This window comes from Nannospalax galili, unplaced genomic scaffold, assembly GCF_000622305.1.
Source record: "Nannospalax galili isolate Female #2095 unplaced genomic scaffold, S.galili_v1.0 scaffold471, whole genome shotgun sequence".
Taxonomy (NCBI): domain Eukaryota; kingdom Metazoa; phylum Chordata; class Mammalia; order Rodentia; family Spalacidae; genus Nannospalax; species Nannospalax galili.
Window position 1 is genome coordinate 2,221,232 of NW_008330333.1, and position 18,430 is coordinate 2,239,661.

Here is an 18,430-nt window from a genome sequence, read left to right on the forward strand (position 1 = left end):
TTGACAACTGATTGCTGCTAGATGAGGAACAGCTGACCCTCCTAAAACAAAGACCTCTAGATAGGCTGACTAGATTCACCAGACGGGCAAGTAGTGGGGAATGGCTGGGGGTGCCAACAACACAGTAGACAGTAGCAGGGATATCAGAGTATAAGGGTTCTAGTTGGGGGTGGGAGGCTATGAGAGGGTGCCATCTGGGAAGTGGGTGTATAGTTGAATAAGATGGTTTGGGATTTTCTGTTTGATATATACACACACAAAAAAAAATCAACAAATTTTTTTAAATGTATTATATTTGAGAAGGAAGCATGGAAATTTATGTCATTCTAATTAGTAGAGGTGATAAACATTACCACTGAAATCTACCCAATGGCTTTATAGACATACACAGGCGCTAAGGATCCAAGTGAAACCGATTATGACTAATAATAATCAGATACATACAGATTAGAGATACATGTGCCAACATCTCAGTGTTAGTAGCAAAAACAATGAGTCTTTCTGCAAGGAACAATATATTCTAAAATGAAATGGAGATCTTTTTTAAAGGTTAAAAAACTCATTCAATTGTATGTCTTACAGGGCTTATACTGAGTTCAATAGTGTATAACTGTATTAACTCAACTGTGAACCTAGAAACTTGCACCCACTTGCTCTGGAGTGTGTTACTGAATATGTTAAATGTAGTGAAATGCTTCTTCTAATCATGTAGTTATCAAAAATTTTTAAAATAATGATCAAAAAATAATGTCTTCAAAGCATAAAACTTTGCTACTTAATAATAATTAGTAGATGTGAAAAACACTACCACTGAAATCTACCTGACGACTTTATATCCATGCTCAAATGCCAAGGAGCTCAGAAAGTAACCGAATGTGACTAGTAATAATCAGATATATAGAGATTAGAAATGTAGGTGCAAAAATCTTAATGTCAATTGCATTAAAAATGAATTTTTCTGTAAAAAAAATTCTTTCTTGAGCCACAAAGAATGCTATGCTAAGTTATTCTAGCTGAGAAATTCTCTGAGAAATGTGTGAAAAAGACTAGGAAAGGCCACTAAAAAGTCTTGTTTGCAAAGTCCTTAAAGTTCTTAACCTTCCACAATTACATGAACACCAAGCAAGTTGCTTTGGTCCTTGGACCTGGGCTCTGAGCAACAGCTTCTCTGGGAGAAGCTATGGTCTAACCACCTGGGCCTCTATAGAGATGACATTCTCCCACAGCACATGGGACACTGGTACTCAATGACAATACTTGTCTTTCAGAACCAAGTAGAGCCTTTCCCTTTTCTACTTTATGTCACCAGCCCTGAAAACCACAGCAAATGTTACATTCTGTGCCAGGAGCTTCTTTTCTGCTCCTTAGAAAGGGTAAAAAACACACTAAAGAAAAAAGACAATATTCAAACCACTGTAGAGAAGGGAAGAGCTGAGGATGAAGCCCAATGGCAGTCTATTTGCCAGGTATGCACAAGGCCCTCTGTTCCATCTCTAGCATCAAAAAAGTAAAAAAAAAAAAAAAAAAAAAAAAAAAGAAAGAAAAGTTAGACAAGCCAGAAAATAAAATGGAGGAGATAAATATTTAACCCAATATAGCTAGACAGTGAGATGATGCCCAAGACCCTTCTTACCCATGTCACAATGTCATAAGCTACTCAAGAAAGATTTACATGTATGTTCTTCATCATTTGAACAGAAAGCAAAAAAAAAAAAAAAAAAAAAAAAAACATCAATATAAAAATGTGTGAGACTCTGGAGAGACCCACAAAAGAGATACTTGGAACAGAGAAAACAGAAATGAGGACAGGACTGCAGTTCAGTGGGAGAATGGGCAAACCCTGAGTTCCATCCTCAGCACTGAAAAAAATTATCAAATGTTCTACATCAGTGATCGCAGTCAAAAAAAAAAAAATATATATATATATATATATATGTGGAGGAAACCATGTAAAATCTTCATAACATCCAAAGGTTGAGTTGAGTTGATCTGCGGAAACATAGAGGGCCAGCAAGTCTCTGGCATACCACAGATGGCAAGCAGACCAGGGGACTCAAGGCAGGAGGAGGAGCAAGTCCTTTCTGAGGGAGACACTTGGTCAGGACATTGTTAGTCCAGTATTTGCTCAGTCCTACCAGGGAAAAACTTATCAATGCGATGAAATTCATTTTATGAACAACTAACCTTCCAATCTCTTTCCAACATAATGTTTAGCTAAGAGCTGAAGTGTGTGCTAGGGAGAACTCATGTAAAGGTAGATGCAGTGGTTCACATCTGTAATCCCAGCACCCCTATGGCAAGACTGGAGGCAGAGGCAGGAGAATCCCTGGAAACTGGCAGGCCAGCTAGCTGGGTGTGTACAGCAGCAAACAACAGAGATCCTGTCTCAAGAAAGATGGAAGGGGAGGATCACCACCCAAGGTCCTCCTGTGACCTTCACCCACGCCCACACATACATCATTCACACACATAAACACATGTATCATACGTGCACATACAAAGATAAAAATGAAGCAGTTTTTAAAGCAATTGTATTCACGTCATATTTTCTCTAAGCCATTTCAAAAGCAGTCTCAAACATTCAAAGTCAAGTGGGGGTCTTTGTGGGATACCCTACTATATACAACAAATGTGATCCTGAAAAGCCATGTGTAAATTGTGCTTCTAGAATTTACCCTTACTTATATTTAAAAGAAACAAAGAACCCCTTATAAAGTTAAGAATCTCGCACATGCCCTGTAATTTAGTGGCTCTGTAAATCTGAATTTCCCTATACTAAATTTGTCTAAAGAATGGTTCATAGTTTAAACAAATGGACAAAAGGAAAACCACTTCTTCATATTAAGAAAAGTACTATTTTCCAATCATGAGATAATCTCAGCTATTCTTAGAGGATGATGGGGACCTTACGGCACATCTACTTCAAAGTTTACATTTTATAAACAAGAAGACTCTGAGAACCAGAAGACTAAGCAGAAGCAGAGCATTTTCTGCCCAATGTGCTGAACTTGTTGGTGGCAAAAACAACTTAAGATGGAAAGCTATCTCCAAGAAAAAATTCATTTTCACAAATGAAATAGTTCTGTAACAATAGTCACCTTTCAGAAACATAACTCCCTCAGTGTTCAAACTGCTCATTCATAAGACAAAAATGAACACTAATCACCATAAGAAGCAACATTTCCTCAAGGGGAAAAGAACTTGGTTAGAGTTACAAACATAGTATAATCCATACTTTAAGTAGTAACACTTAATAGGGTACAACCAACTGAATCAATTTGAAAAAAAAAAAAACCTTTTACTTAGAATCTCAGAAACTTAGTGACATATTGTATTTTAATATCCATATACAAGAAAATAAATCACATGCCTGTGGGTTTTCTTCCTCTCTCCAGGCCAGATTTTTTTTTAATGAAGCCAGTATTTCCCAGACAACTCAAATATGGAAACAAATAATTCAAAAAACTGATTTCTGTATTGCATTTTTTCTTTGGAAGGAAAAAAAGAAATGGAACAGAATTTAATAGTGTTACATAAAAATCCTGGAAATTATGTACAAAGACTAACCTGAAGCTTTGCCAAAAAAGGGGGAAAGTAGTAATACTGTTTTTCATGTACATAAATGATAAGAATTATCAAAAGCGATAAAATCATGTGAGAGAAATATACTCCTTGAAATCTCCATTTTAAAAAGCTTTTAAAAAAATGCTTGACTGAACTAAGTCACCCAACCTTGCGTTGTCTCCAGTTCTCTGGTGCCCAGGGCCTCATTTCACATCCCCAGGCCCTGTGTCCTGGCTGGCTCTGTCTTCCACAGCCTACTCTAATTCCTCTCAAGACCCTGCCCTCAGTATTGAGGGTTTAGCTTAGTGTTGGACACTGTTCTGTGTCAAACTATACACAAACACCTACATAAATAACCTGGGCGGTCAGGGAAGACATCAAGGCTGTGCTAGTATTAGAGGTTGCAGGCAAGGATGGTTTTGGTTTTATTGTGCTGAGGATTGAACCCCAAACTTCAAACATTTGCTAAGCATTCAGCAATGTCCACAATGTAGAATGTGAGCAACTGAATATTCACTCCACTGGACAGATATCACTGTCTCTCAGTATTTGTGGAGTGGTAGGGGGATTGGTTCCAGGACCTCCACAGATACCAATGTTCATTCATAAAAGCTCCAATCCCTTTATAAAACAGCACAGCATTTTCCCATAACAGATGTGAATTCTCCTGTATACTTAAGTTATCCCTAGATTATCAGATTATAATACTCAACACAATATGTTATATAAATAGGTATTATATTTCATTGTTTGAGGAATAAAGACAAGACAGAAAAGACTATACATATTTAGTACAGATAGAATTTTTTCTGAATATTTTCCATCTGAGGTTGACTGAATCCATGGGTATATAACCCAGTGAGACAAAAGGCTAACTATACCACCAAGCAGCTATGATATGCCAGCAACCCACGAAACATGAAAATCCCTTATTTCAAGACACATCACAGGAGGGTGGAGAAAGACCAAATAAGTCAAATAAATCATTTAGACACACACGAGGGAAAAGAAAACAGCCAGCATTTCCTTCCAGAAGGCACTATTCAAAGCAAGATCCTAGGAACAGAACTTCTAGAGTTGAGCCTTCTGGAGCTTTCCACAGCAGGACTGAGCACACTCCTCTGTATGCAAACAACTCATCTACCTTTTGGCTTATGTTTTTCCTTTCTATTTTTCTTTGTTGCTGTTTACCTGTACTCACAGACACCTGTCCTTCAGCAAGCATTTGTGGGAAGATACTGTAGAAATAAATACCACATTGCTTCATAAATTGCCAATTGTAAGAATGCAAATTAAAGCTTCCCAAGACCTTGGAGATGCACACAGCTTTTTTTCTGTGGCTTATTTCCTCATGTAAACATGAATATGCTATTAATTTTCTTTTCAAAAAAAGGAAAGGGTAAACCTTAGCTGTCTTTCTATATAAACATATCAGAAAAACCAAATTAGTGAGATTTCATACCTATAATTCCTTTGCTACCTAGAAATGCCACTGAGAAGAAAATCTACCATTGGCCACTGGGGTTGTATGAAAAAGACTTGGGGGCCAAACTGTGGGGGGCCCTGTGGGTCTAAGATAGAACAAATTGGGTATTAAAATCTATAATGGGAGGCTAGAGATATGGATCAGTGGTTAAGAGCTCTTGCTGCTCTTTCAGAGGACTTGTGTTCAGTTCCCAGCAACCACCTGTAACTCCAGCTCGAGGGGATCTGATGTCCTCTTCTGTCCTGGCCTCCACAGACAATTGCACTCATATGCACATACCTCCACACAGACACACAGACACACAGAAACACACACATGCACACACAAACACACACACACACACACACACACACAATTAAAATCTTTTGAAAAAGGTATCTGTAGTGGTATGAAATGCATTAAATCAACTAAAATCCAGGAAAAGTCTATATGGATTCTTGAAAAATGCCATTATAGCTTTTGAAAGATGTTAAGCTAACTGGGGGCTAGAGAGATGGCTCATTAATTAAGATTTCATACTGTTCTTGCAGAGGACCCGAGTTCCCAGCACCCATGCCAGGCAGCTCACAAATGCCTGTAACTCTAGCTCCAGGGGATCCAACGTCTCTGGCCTCTGTGGGCACCTGCACTCACATGTACATACCAACACACAGACACACACATATATACATTATTAAAAATAAAATACATATTAACTGGGTGTGATGGCGCACGCCTTTGATCCCAGCACTCGGGAGGCAGAGGCAGCCTGATCTCTATAAGTTCAAAACCAGTCTGGTCTACATATCGAGTTCCAAGCCAGCTAGTGCTACAGGGAGACCCTGTCTCAAAAAGACCAAAAATAAAATAAAAATACATGTTAAAACAAAAAAGAAACCAATCCAAATTAGAGCTAGCAAGGTGGCTCAGCAGGTAAAAGCACTTCCTGCACAAACCTGATGACCTGGCTTTAATCTTTGGATCCCACATTGGAACAAATGAACCATCTCCCAAAAGTTCTCTGACCTCTACATGCACACATGCACACATGCACATACAAATAATAAATAAAATACAAATTTTAAAAAGAAACCAATTCCAACAGAAAACTAACATGTAAAGGAAGGAGTGAGGCCAATGAAATGAAAAAAACCTTTACACATACATGTGTCAGGGTGCTAAGATTTCACAGCAGCTGGGATGACATGCACAAGAGCACTGTGGAAAGAGCTAGAAAAAAGTAAGGTTGTTCTGGGTGGTGTTAAAGCATATCCCCCATCTCAATAGCACTATAGTGGATCTATTCTCTGAGGCAGGTTACTGTGTGCCAAGTACTTTTCTAAGCACTTAACATGTCCTTAACATTTAATCCTTACAACAACTCAATGAGGTGGGTACTAGTATTTTCTAATACATTCCTTTGGATTTAAATACAGGCTTAACCACTTAATAGCTCTTTCTGGCTATGTGAACATCACAAATTACTGAACCTCTCCATGCTTCACTTTCCTCATTATAAAATGGAGATAATAAGAGTCCCTCACAGCCCTGTCTATACTATAATCGGCAAGTTCAGTGCACACTTGTATGATTATTTGGTGTCTCCTTATCCATGGAAGCAATACACTCCATGAGAGGAGGGCTATGGTTCTGTCTCCAGAACTCTGTCCATGCCTCACCAATGATAGGGACTCATTCAATATTTGGTGAATAAATAAAAGAGTTTACAGTAGAATAACTGCTTTAGTTTAAATTTCAGCCAATATCTCCAGGTTCTCAAAGCTGAGGATCTTCCCATGATTCCTCAATTATCTAGGGCCACATCACTGTTAAGACCTCAAAGCTGTAGGAACATAAAACAGCCCAAGAACAATACTGTGGGGCCCCCAGGGGTTTCCAATGAGGAAGCTGGCAAACTCAGCAGCTACAGTTAACCAGGGCAGCTATCAGTTTGTGGAGTTTGGACACTTGCCCTTTTAAATTCGAGAAACTGACACAATCACAGTCCCTGGTGTGTTCTGGGTTTCAGTGTACACCAAACACAGTGTAGCAAAGAAGAAGGCCTTTCTGTGCAACACAAAATGTGACTTGCCCCAGAGGGGTAAGACTTGGTTCTTGGTAACTGAATGGCCATTGCAACTATACAAACAAGTCACTAAGCTAATAAATGTTTCACTTGAATCACCTCATTTGATTTTCCTCCAGAGAGAGACTTCTGCTAGAGGTCCCTTCATCCCTGTACATTGTGGAGCCCCTAGGCAATTTGTCTGGGTCCTGCAGAAAAGAAACTGCAGAACTGAAAATGTAATACAAGCATATCAGAAACCAAGCACCCAACCACCAAACGACACTACAAGAGAATAAACACTCAAAAAAGAAAAATCACAAAACCAAGCTGATGTTTTCACAGAGGAGTTTTAAGGACTCAGTAAGAAAAAGTAAAATTTTGAACTAGAGTCACTGGCTACTTCCAAAATACATATGAAATGTCTGTCATAATTCCAGTTTACTTCACATACAAGACAGCATCTGTTTGGATGGTATACACAAAGCATTGTCTTGTTTCTGTTTTTCACTGTGTGTGTGTGTGTGTGTGTGTGTGTGTGTGTGTGTGTGTGTGTCCAAGCACAGGATATAAATGAGAGAGACTGAGACAGAGATAGGGACTCATATTGTTCAAGCTGGCCTCGAACGCATGTAGTTGAGAATGACCCAGAACTTCTGATCCTCCTGCCACCCCCTGCATGCTGAGATTACACATATGTGCTACCACATACAGTCCTATATATATAGTGTGGGGATCAAACCTAGAACATCATGCATGTTTGGTAAACATTCAATCAGCTGTGCCCAAAATATTCTTTTTTATCACACAGCAGGACATTTGTGAGGACAAAATTAGACACTAAGGCCTCATCTGACTGGCAATTTAACAGCATTGATCGTGATGGTACAAAAGCTATGGTAGGTGGAAATGATAACACCTCCTAAACAGTCAAGGCGTCAGGACCAAGCTATACTGTCACTGCACTCTTAACCACCACATGCTTGCAAAGGAAACATGGTTTCACTGAGGAATGTCGTTGATGAAGCAGTAAAAATTAATGTCTGTTAAATCGCAACCTTGAGTTTGTGTCTTTTTAATAGTTTGTATAAAATGGGAAACATGCCTACAGCATTGTGTCACATACCAAGGTCCTGTGGCTGTCAGGAGAGCAGCTGTACAGTTGGAGGCTACAGCTGAACTGGTGGTTTTCCTCAGGGAACATTATCTATACTTGACCTACAGACAAACTACCAATAAGCTTGAGTACTGACAGGCTGTTCTGAAAAACTAGTGAAATGAGTCTGCCACTTCAAGGAAATCAACAACCAGTGCTTGCTGTCAATGATAAAAGTTCAAACCTTGAAGTGAAAAAGAGAATTTAGAAAGTATATACCAACCACTGTGAAGTCAGCATCAGCCAATATTTACAGACTTTCTTGATGTCAGCACTTAGAACATCTGCATAACTTAGGAAACAGGTTTTTTTTGTTTTGTTTTGTTTTTCCAAATGACCAGTGCATGTTGCAACAAAATCACACCCAAGGAGAAAATTCATTCAAAAATCCAATGACATATACTATGACAGCAAACAAAAAAGCTGATAACAGGGCTTCAAGTTCCACGTTGTCCTAAGCTTAAGAAATGACTTCTTATTAGTGTTGGCATGGTGTCAAAGAAAAATACCTCCAATGATCTAAAAGGCTATTAAAATGTTCCTCTAGTTTCCAAGGACCCATCTGTGTAAAGTGAGATTTGCTACAAGTCCTTCAATATCCAGGAACAGACTGAATACTGATGCAGTTAAGAAAACCCAGCTGACACACTCAAAAATGGTTAAAATGGTGAATTTTCCTTACGTGTTCTCCAAATTTTTAAATTAATTTTTGATTAACTCAAACAAAGTTGTAAAAATATAAAGCAATGTTCCTCTTCTTCCCAAATTCCATTTTATGTATAAAAAGTTACTTATATATATGATTCTTCTTTTCTTTTGGTCTTTTTGAGACAGGGTCTCCCTGTAGCCCCAGCTGTCCTGGAACTCACTATGTAGACCAGACTGGCCTTGAACTCACAGAGATCCGCCTGCCTCTGCCTCCTGAGTGCTGGGATTAAAGGTGTGCGCCACCACGCCCAGCTATGATTATTTTTTATAAAGTGTTGTTTATAGCAAGATGTGATAGTGTCAAAAGTTTATTATTTTTAAATTAATTAAGGTAAGGGGTTGGAGAGATGACTCAGTGGTTAAGAACACTGGCTGTTCTTGCAAAAGACCCGGAGCCGAATCCCAGCATCCACATGGCAGCTAACAACTATCCGTAACTCCAGTTCCAGGGGATCCAAGAGCCTCTTCTGTCCTCTGCGGGCACTGCATGACATGGGTACACTTACCTACATGCACTTACCTAACACACACATACACATAAAAATAATAAAATATTTTTTAAAAATTTATTAGGGGGCTGGAGAGATGGCTCAGCTGTTGAGAGCACTAACTGCTCTTGCAGAGGACCTGGGTTCGATTCCCAGCACCCACATGGCGGCTACGAACCGTCCTTAACTCCAGTTCCAAGGGAACTCCAATGCCCTCTTCTGACCTCCGTGGCACTGCACGACACAGTGCACTCACAAACACGCAAGCAATACACTCATACACATAAAAATAATAAAATATTAAGAAAATTTTAAAAATTAACTAAAGTAATATTTATTCAAACTTCTCTCAGTTCCTAATGTGGTAAAAAAAATCTATAGATAACTTATATAAACAGTGACTCTAATAATTTTTAGGAGTTTGTAAAGGGATCCTGAGACCAAAGACTTAGAGCCACTGGCTCACAATCTTTATGCTCATAAGCCTGACTGTCCCAGGCCTAGGACTTCATTTACTGTTCTTAAATTCACCGAGCTACCCACACTGGGAGGAGAACATCGGGGGGCACAGCCACCACATGCTGCCTCCACTACCTCTGCCTCCATTGCCATTACCAACCTCAAGGAGAAGGCTAACGTTTCCACCAACTCCAACTCCAAGGGACTAAGCCTCTTCACTCAACTCAGAACAGAAAATGCTGGGTACTTTTTACCAGTGTAAAACTGAGAAATGTTAGAGAAATGCAATAAACATGCTGATTTCCAAGAGCAGGCAAGTTCTATAAAGCCTGGTTCCCTTCACAGGGTGGCTTGCTGGTGCAACACACCAGGTTCATCAGAATAACACTACCTCACAGCCTTCTCCAGTGTTCCTATGAGAAGCTTGCCCCTGCCCCTGGCCCATGCCTCTGTCTATATAAGCCAGGTCATCAATGAGGCAAGGACTCCCTTGTAGCTCAGCTTGTTCCCTTCTGTTCTGAGCAACTGGTGGGTCCAGTCAGTCTAGAGTTCACATGTCAGTTCCTTCCCATTTCAAAACTTATATCCCTTTATAAAAGTCCCTCCAGTGATGCTAGATCCTGTTAGGAAGATCTTTAGGTGATGAAAATGCAAAGTGTACATGAAGAACAAGGCCCAATGGATGATGTGCCATTTGGACCAGCTTTTCTCACAGCCAAAAGCTTCCTGTCACTACCAGGAGAGTGGACCTGCAGGTGAATGAATAAATGAGTGTATCAAAATCTCAGCAGAAGCACCAATACCGAGACCACTAAACCAAGTGGTACCATTGGCTTGTGCCCACTCACATACCCATGCATGAAAAATTCCATGTGACTTTCTCTTTCGAGATTACTATTCCACAACAAAGTGGACAAGCAACATTCACCAGTCAGTAGAAGCAGTTATGTCATGAGCCAGGCTGGTTATGACAAGAACTCTGAAGCCTCTTTATCTACTGTATTTGTCCTTTTTAGTTCTTCCCTTTCTTAATAATTCTACCTGAAAAGACTGCCTTCCTTTCTTCTGCATTAAACCAGCAACTCAATAAATATCATCCAAATTTTTTTGCAAAAAGTTTATTCTACTCAAAAGCTTATCATCAGAATTTCACAGCTATGTGCAGCTTACTTGAAGTCATGTAATTTGGTCCCAAAGAGCCTGAAAAGCCTGTCATAGAAAAGGCCAGGCATGGCAGCACATACCTATAATCCTAGTACTTGAGGGCTGAGGCAGGAGAATTGCAAGGCCAGTCTGGGTTACATGAGTTCATGTAGAACCTAGGCTATATAGCAAGACCTTGTCTCAAACAAGTAGACAGGGACTGCTGCTCCACAGCTGCTGCCTTCCTTCCCAGCTGCCGAGCCACATTCTGCTTCATCTTATCTCTTATCCTGAGAGGCTGTGCCTCAGCATGTACAAGAGACCCCACTAAGAAATTCAAGTGAAGGTTCAGGTATAGAGCTCTGGCTAGCATGGACAAGGCCCAAGGTTCCATCTGTGACACCACAGGGTAAAAAAGTAGGGAAGGACAGAATTTCCAAGAGGAGAAGTGGAGCTGTTGAGTTGGCACCACAGTAGCAAAGGTTACATGCTGAGGAGAAACCATTCAGAAGCAAGCAGCAGCACCTGAGCATACAACAGCACCTGGCTATGCTCTCACTGTCACTGACAAGCGTGTATCCAACCACAGGGCCACAAGGAGCCCAGACTTCTAGCACAGGACAGACATTGGTAAAAGACAGACATAGAGCACAGGACAGACATTGGCAAAAGACAGGCACAGAGCACCTTTGTCTACCCACACAGGGGCTGGGTAGGAACTCTCTTCTAAGTGCCATCTGCTAGAAATGGCAAAAGTCTTGGTCACTAAGGTGACCAGAGGGTAAATCTGCTCAAACACACATTTGTGAGTTTCTCCTCTAGGAGCTCCATAGACTAAAGTCTGACTACTGGAAATACCCTTATCTGCATGTCTGTAGTACAACAGCTACCAGACATTCTTTCTGCAAAGATATTATCCTTAGTATTGACCTGGAGGGACCGAGCCTCTCAGCTCTATCTTCCTATTATCCACATGGAGAGGAGAAGACAGCTGGAGTTTCACTTTCTGTCCCTGGAATTCTGCATCTACCACAGGAAAAACCAACACTTTGGATAACAGTCCTCACTCTTGGGCCATGGCAGACAGAATGGCAGGGACGCTCTGGCCTCAAAGTTTATCTCAAGTGCTCCAGGAGGAGTCTTCTTCCTGTAGCTCAAATTAAGCTGCTTCTCCTTATTTCTATAATTGTTCTTACTTTGTGAATTGTTTCCAAAATCCTAGTCCTCTGCTAACAATTCCTTCTGCCTTTTCTCTTAGTGACTGACAACCCCGCCTAAGATATAAGAGCTCTCTCTCTCCATCCCTTAGATTAGAACTTAAAATAAATGTCACATTTTACTTATTCACTACGGGGTTCCTCTTCCACTGGTGAAACTCCCCTGCTAGAATAGAAAGCCAATTATTCATTCAAACCTTAGGCTCCTTATGATGAAGCGAGGAATTTTTGTCTGTTTTGCACCCTGCTGCAGTTTCAGAATCTAGAACTGGGCCTAGCACAGAATAATTTGTTGAATAAATGAGCAAGAGAGTGAGTGAGTGAGTGAGTGAGTGAGTGAGTGAGTGAGTCAGGGGTTCCAGACCTGTTTCATATTCTGCAACTGGATCCTGCACTCTCTACTCACACCAGACACTGCAATGGCATCTCAACCCTTCCTGACTCCAGACAATCTCCAGGTTGGTTCCAGAAACTTGAAAGGCTATCTCTCCTCCAAATCATGAACCCTAGCCATGACCCACCCCAGCCTCTGAATAAGTCTGACATGGAGTCTCATCAGGGTATCTTAATGCTGCTCACATCTGCCCTCTCATCTCCATTGGCACTGCAGTTACTTTCCCTCGGGCCACCACCCCCTCACCAAGGATTTGCTCAAACAGCACATTAATCTCTAGGCTCACACCCTTCTAGGCTATAATCCCTAGAAACTGAGTTTTCCAAAACTGCAGTTCAGATCACCTAGGTCTTGTACATAAGTCCGATCAGTGGATCCCTCCCACCTTTGGTAGTTTGGATCAAACCAAAACTCCTACTTAGGCCACACACCACCTTCCCAGTCCCAGTGAACCAGGTCCAACTGTCCAACCCCACTGAGAAACAAGAAGGTCAGCCTCTGCCTGTGCTATCCACTCTGTACTCAGTGCTCCCTCTTTGTCCATTGGAGAGTTGGGCTTGATCTTAGGAGTCACCCAAGTATATGCCCTTCCCAAAAATGTCTCCAACACATGGAACACAAATCTGCAGCAACTCTGACAACCAGGAGTTCACTGGGATCAGGTACTGTCGTGGGGTCCATGATGGTATTCACAGTGCCAGATACATATTCAAGAGTTATAATCTCTGTGTGTGTCTCTGTATGTGTGTGTGTGTGCGTGTGTGTGTGTGAGTGTGTGAGAGAGAGAGAGAGAGAGAGAGAGAGAGAGAGAGAGAGAGAGAGAATGTGAAGAAATAAGGGATCACTACCCTTCCACAAGGCCGGTTCAGATTCATTAGGCAGAAGCAGCCTCCTGCTTTCTGCCACAATTCCAGAATCCCCTGCTCATCCCACTGGCATTCCCTTCTTCAGAGTCCCTCACTGGGTACTTTTAACGATATTAGAAGGAAGAGGGATAAGAAGTGAAGAAAGCTACACAGAGAATCCCAGATACAGCCCAGAGTAGAAGCTGAGATAACTCACACCTAAGCCTGACCACACGGAGGGAGGCTCCACAGAGCTATCCTATCATCTCACATTAGCAATATGGCACATCAGAACGGTTTCAAAGAGGGAGCTGGGCAGATCTATGCTATTACTGGAGTCCTATCAACAAAGCTGTTCTGAGCTGAAAAAGGAAAAAAACAGTCTCAGAAAAATGGTTCAAGAAGGGAATACTAAATATAAAAACTAATAACAGTTCGTCTAAGTCTTGTTTTTATTTTAAATCTCAGAAGCCGAATCCATCTAAGCCTTCTATCTTTTTTCCTTCCCTTCATTTTTCCTTCCATGCATTTATAAACTTTTTCTTTATAAATAACGTTCACAAAATTTTAAGTTAATTTACACTATTTGAAAATTTAAAATTAAAAATTTTAAATCCTCAAGAATTACCTTTTGGGGGGCAGGAATCTTTGAGACTAGACCTATAAGTTGAAAATAAAAATTACCAATAAATTAACAAACATTGGTATTTCCAAAGATTGGATGACTTAGCAACTTCCAAATATACCTACTAACTACAACTTTTTAACTTTGAAGTTCAAGTACTGCACCATACAAAGTACACCTTGCAAAACTGCCATCACTGTCCTTTGACCAAACATATCTGATAATTATGTACATAAATAATGGTGGTCCAGTACTATAGCCTAGAATCAGTACCATGATCCCTGACAACAGAGCCTACAATGACAGGTCCTAAAGATGCCAAAATGTCAGGGAGGACTTACATCCACTGACACCATCAGGCTCAAGAGCAAGTGACACACTCCTCCTAATCGGAAAGACACTTGTCATAGCAGAATCTTTCCAAGGGAACTGCAAAGTGTCACTAAAGACCCCATTAACACAACATTCAAATCTCTCTAGATGAAGGAAATTCACATGTGAAAATTTTCCTACTATGTCCATAAATTTGTAAACAACTAACAAATACAATAAAGAAAACTCAGGAGAAAGAAAATTCACCTTGGCCAGATAAGAAGTAAATAAATGACATGGGGCACTCAGATCACAAGCCAGAGAGAGAAAGGGCTCATTCAACACACAGTAGGGCAAATGGCCAATGCAAGCCCAACTCAGCCTCTCATCTCTGGTTTAAACTATTTCTCCCCTGTCTGATTTAAACCATCACTTCTGAGGATTCTCTCTCCCAGGATTTTGAGCTATGTAATTATGCAGCATGTAGGCACCACAAAACACAATACAGCTTTAAAATATAGCTCTTAAAAAATCGACATTACAATTTCTACATACTTCTAAAGTAAATGTTCTCTCAATCCTGCAGATTTATAATAAAATATAAGAACTATTTAAATTTGTAGGGAGGGGGAAAGAAATGTAGCAGATTACTTAAAATTTTTGTTTTGCATCCCACTAATTTATACACCATTTTCCAAGCTTCAAAGACTTTTATTTTATATAAAAGTAAGAAAATAAAATAAGAAGCAACCAGGTAAAAACACCAAGAACAGCAGTTAGGAGTTTAAGATTAGGGACAACGAGCCAGACACAAATCTGAGGGTTGGGGGTAAAGACGAAGAACTCCTGGGTGCCTTCGTCACTTTCAAACCACCTGGTGGCTTGCAAAGTTCCAAGAACTAAAATGTTGGGATTGTATGAAGCAAGACAGACACCATGATAACAGAGCTTCATTAAACAAACAAAAGCTGAAAGCTGGAAATGCAAACTGAGAGGGAGAAAGAGAGACACACACGCACACAGAAAAGGGGGGGGGGAGGCTCAGGCAAAAAGCACTGCACATTGAGAGATATGTGATGCTGTGTAATTCTCCTGGGTCCTGAAGGGCAGAATCAATTTCCTACCCCTATTTTGATAAGCAAAGTGAAGCCCAGAGAGGAGAAAAGATCTAGTGTCCACAGTTTTGTCAAAAGGAATGAGAAAACGCCTGCATGGACTCAAGGGTGCCAGATACAGTAAGGCAATTTCTTTAAGTGCTAAAAGATTCTGACTTCCACGGGGCTCGATACCCTTACACTCATGGGACTTTGCCCCAGAATTTCAGAGATATCAACAGCCAACTGGTAGTGTGTGCATTTTCAAAGTTCTCCTTCCTTCCAAAGGACTCATCTAGGTCAGCACTGTCTCAGTGTCCCTGTCTGCAGTACTACTAGCTCTGTGACATCTGACTCACTGGAGAAAAAGGCACACTGTTTTCCCCCATGGTCAGGTATTCTGAGACAGCTGAGCTGCCTCCAGACACTGATGCTGGAGAGAAGATTTTTAATTATTGTTCTTAGTATTATTAAACACAAATAAGATGGGGAAAGGAGATGTCAAAGAAATGCACATACCTTTCAACTGATCAGCAACCACACTCTGACCAAGGCGTTCGGTAACTCTCCCATCTTCCATTTCGTACCTATCATCTAAGTATTTTGCAGTGGCCTCAGATATGTGAACTTTGCCAGCTACTCCAAGCTGCTCCATGAGATTGGCCAAGTTCACATCATTGGACCATACGTCAAATTTAAACCTCCTCATGCCCAGGATGCCACACAAGACAGTCCCTGTGTGAACCCCAACACGCATGTTCACCATTTCTTTCTTCTCCTGGCAGAACTGCTCAATGGCTTTTATCATGCCCAAGCCCATTTCAATGCAGCAGTAGGCATGGTCTGCCCGAGGCTCTGGACATCCTGCCACACAATAGTAACAGTCTCCCAGAGTGCTGATCTTCTCGCATTTGGTCTCCTCACACAGCCGGTCAAAGCGACCGAATAGATCATTGAGGAGACCCACCAAGGCATGTGCAGACTTGTTGGCACTCATCTTGGTGAAGCCCACGATGTCTGCAAATAAAATACTGACTTCTTCAATCTGCTGCATTTTAAAGGGGCGGAATGCTATAGGAGCTTTCTGTATGGAAGACTTCTTTTTCCTGTTCTTAGGGCTGGAGGTGGCATGCCTCTTGATGGAATTCTCACTCTCCTCATCCCCCTGCTTCATTAAGTCATCAGCGATGATTCTTGGCATCACAGAATGAATCATCCTCTCTTTGAGAGCTTTTTCTACTTCCAGATCTTTGCCGTGCATAATGGATTGTCCCACCTTGAGGAAGGTGCTTCTGGACCTCACCTGAGACATGATGAAGAGATGGATCCCGATGGCATGGATGCACACATGGAGCAAGGCCCTGCTCAGCAATTCCCAGTGCAGGGCCGCAGGGCCAGGGGAAAGGAAGCAGTCTTCATTTCGGAAATGATAGCTGAAGGTCTCAAAAAGAACAGAATAGGCCACTCCCAAAAACAAGCTCAGATACAAAGGTAAGTGCATGACGGTGTAGAGCAAAAAGAGCACTTCGATGCACATGGAAAAGCTCCCCACTTGAGATAAGCAAGTGTCTGCCGCCTTGGCTGTGGGAGTATGATTGGAGCTGTCAACACGTCCTGACAGAGGCGTCCAAACCTGAAACTGGGCAGCCAGGGTCAAGGCGAACACCAGCAGGGTGAGCGCCAGCGAGGTCCACGCGTAATGCCGGGCATACAGCTTGGTGAAAGTAAACATAAAAAAACCCACGCACACCACCAGGAAGCACAGAGCGGGGACCACCATGACAATCAGCTTAGATCTCATGTGGACAGAGAAATAGATGCTCCAGAGAAGGCAGGCAAAGCCCACGTAGAAGAGTGCGTACCGGAAGCGGCGCTGGGTCTGCGGGAAGCAGCGCTCCAAGCAGGCCTCCTCCAGGTTCACGGAGTCGAACTTGGGATCCCACCACCGGCTGGAGGCCCTCTCGAACAGCTGGGGCAGCTTCTTCTGCCGGCGCAGACGGCTCCCGCCGGCCACCCGCCTGGGAAGCCCCCCGGAATCCCCCGAGCTGCTACAGCTGGAGGAGATGCTGTACTTGCAGTGCTTGGGGTGGATGTTGGAAGACAGCTGTTTGGGGTTGATCTTGACCCTCACGCTGTTGCTGTCTCCGCTGGAGTCGCAGCTCACCTCGGTGCTGTGGTGATGCAGCAGCTGCTGGTGGGGTGAGGAAGCCATGTTGCCGAGCTCCTGGAACCTTTCCCGGACGGGTCAGGGGTACCTGCGGGCAAAACCACGAGAGTTAGAGCTGCCTTATTACACACACGCCCGGAGGACCACGTTACCTGTGCCATGTTGCGAATGCGGGCTCTGGCGAGCAACTTGGGAAGGCACCATATGCTCACAAAAACTGCCGACAAAGGCGAGAAAAAGCGCCCACGAGCCCCACCTCCCAGGCGAGGGAAAATCGCTCGCGCCGTACCTGGTGTTCCGGGGGTCCCGGGCCGCAGCTGCCCAGGTTCCTCAGTCCGGGACGCGCCGCGCTTCCCTCGGGCGCCGTCGCCCGCTGGTGGCCTCTGCGCGGCGCGCCTCCAACTACGGCTCCAGAGGGAAGTTCAGACCTTGAGCGCTCCCGGCGCGGGGGGCCGCTTTCGCAAAAACAACTCGGCCGGAGGCGAGCAGCGCTTCATCCTGCCGCAGCGGCGCCCGGTGCGTCAAAGCGCCAAAGCGCGCGGGCCGACCTGCAGCTCCTGCGGCGTCCAGTCCCCGCGCCGCCAAAAACCACCGGCGACTCGGGCCCGCGTCCCCGCCCGCTCCGCCCGAACCGCGCGCCCCAGCCCGCGAGTCTGCGGAACCCGCGCGCCGCCGGTCGGAGCGGCAGGTCCAGCGGGGCCCAGGCCAGCAGCCGAACGCACCGCGCC

General features: G+C 42.8%; 1 protein-coding gene across 2 annotated transcripts in view; it reads right to left on the reverse strand.

Annotated features, from left to right (window-relative positions):
• The window catches only part of Adcy9 (adenylate cyclase 9), a 161,251-nt gene extending 142,827 nt beyond the window's left edge, over positions 1–18,424 (reverse strand). For both annotated transcript variants that reach the window (XM_008846235.2, XM_008846225.2), the window contains exons 1-2: positions 17,992–18,424; positions 16,055–17,790 (exon numbers count right to left, since the gene is read on the reverse strand). In XM_008846235.2, coding sequence (XP_008844457.1) covers positions 16,055–17,747 — 1,693 coding nt within the window. In that variant the 5' untranslated portion in view covers positions 17,748–17,790; positions 17,992–18,424. The remainder of the gene's footprint in view (positions 1–16,054; positions 17,791–17,991) is intronic.
• Between the last annotated feature and the right edge of the window lie 6 nt (positions 18,425–18,430).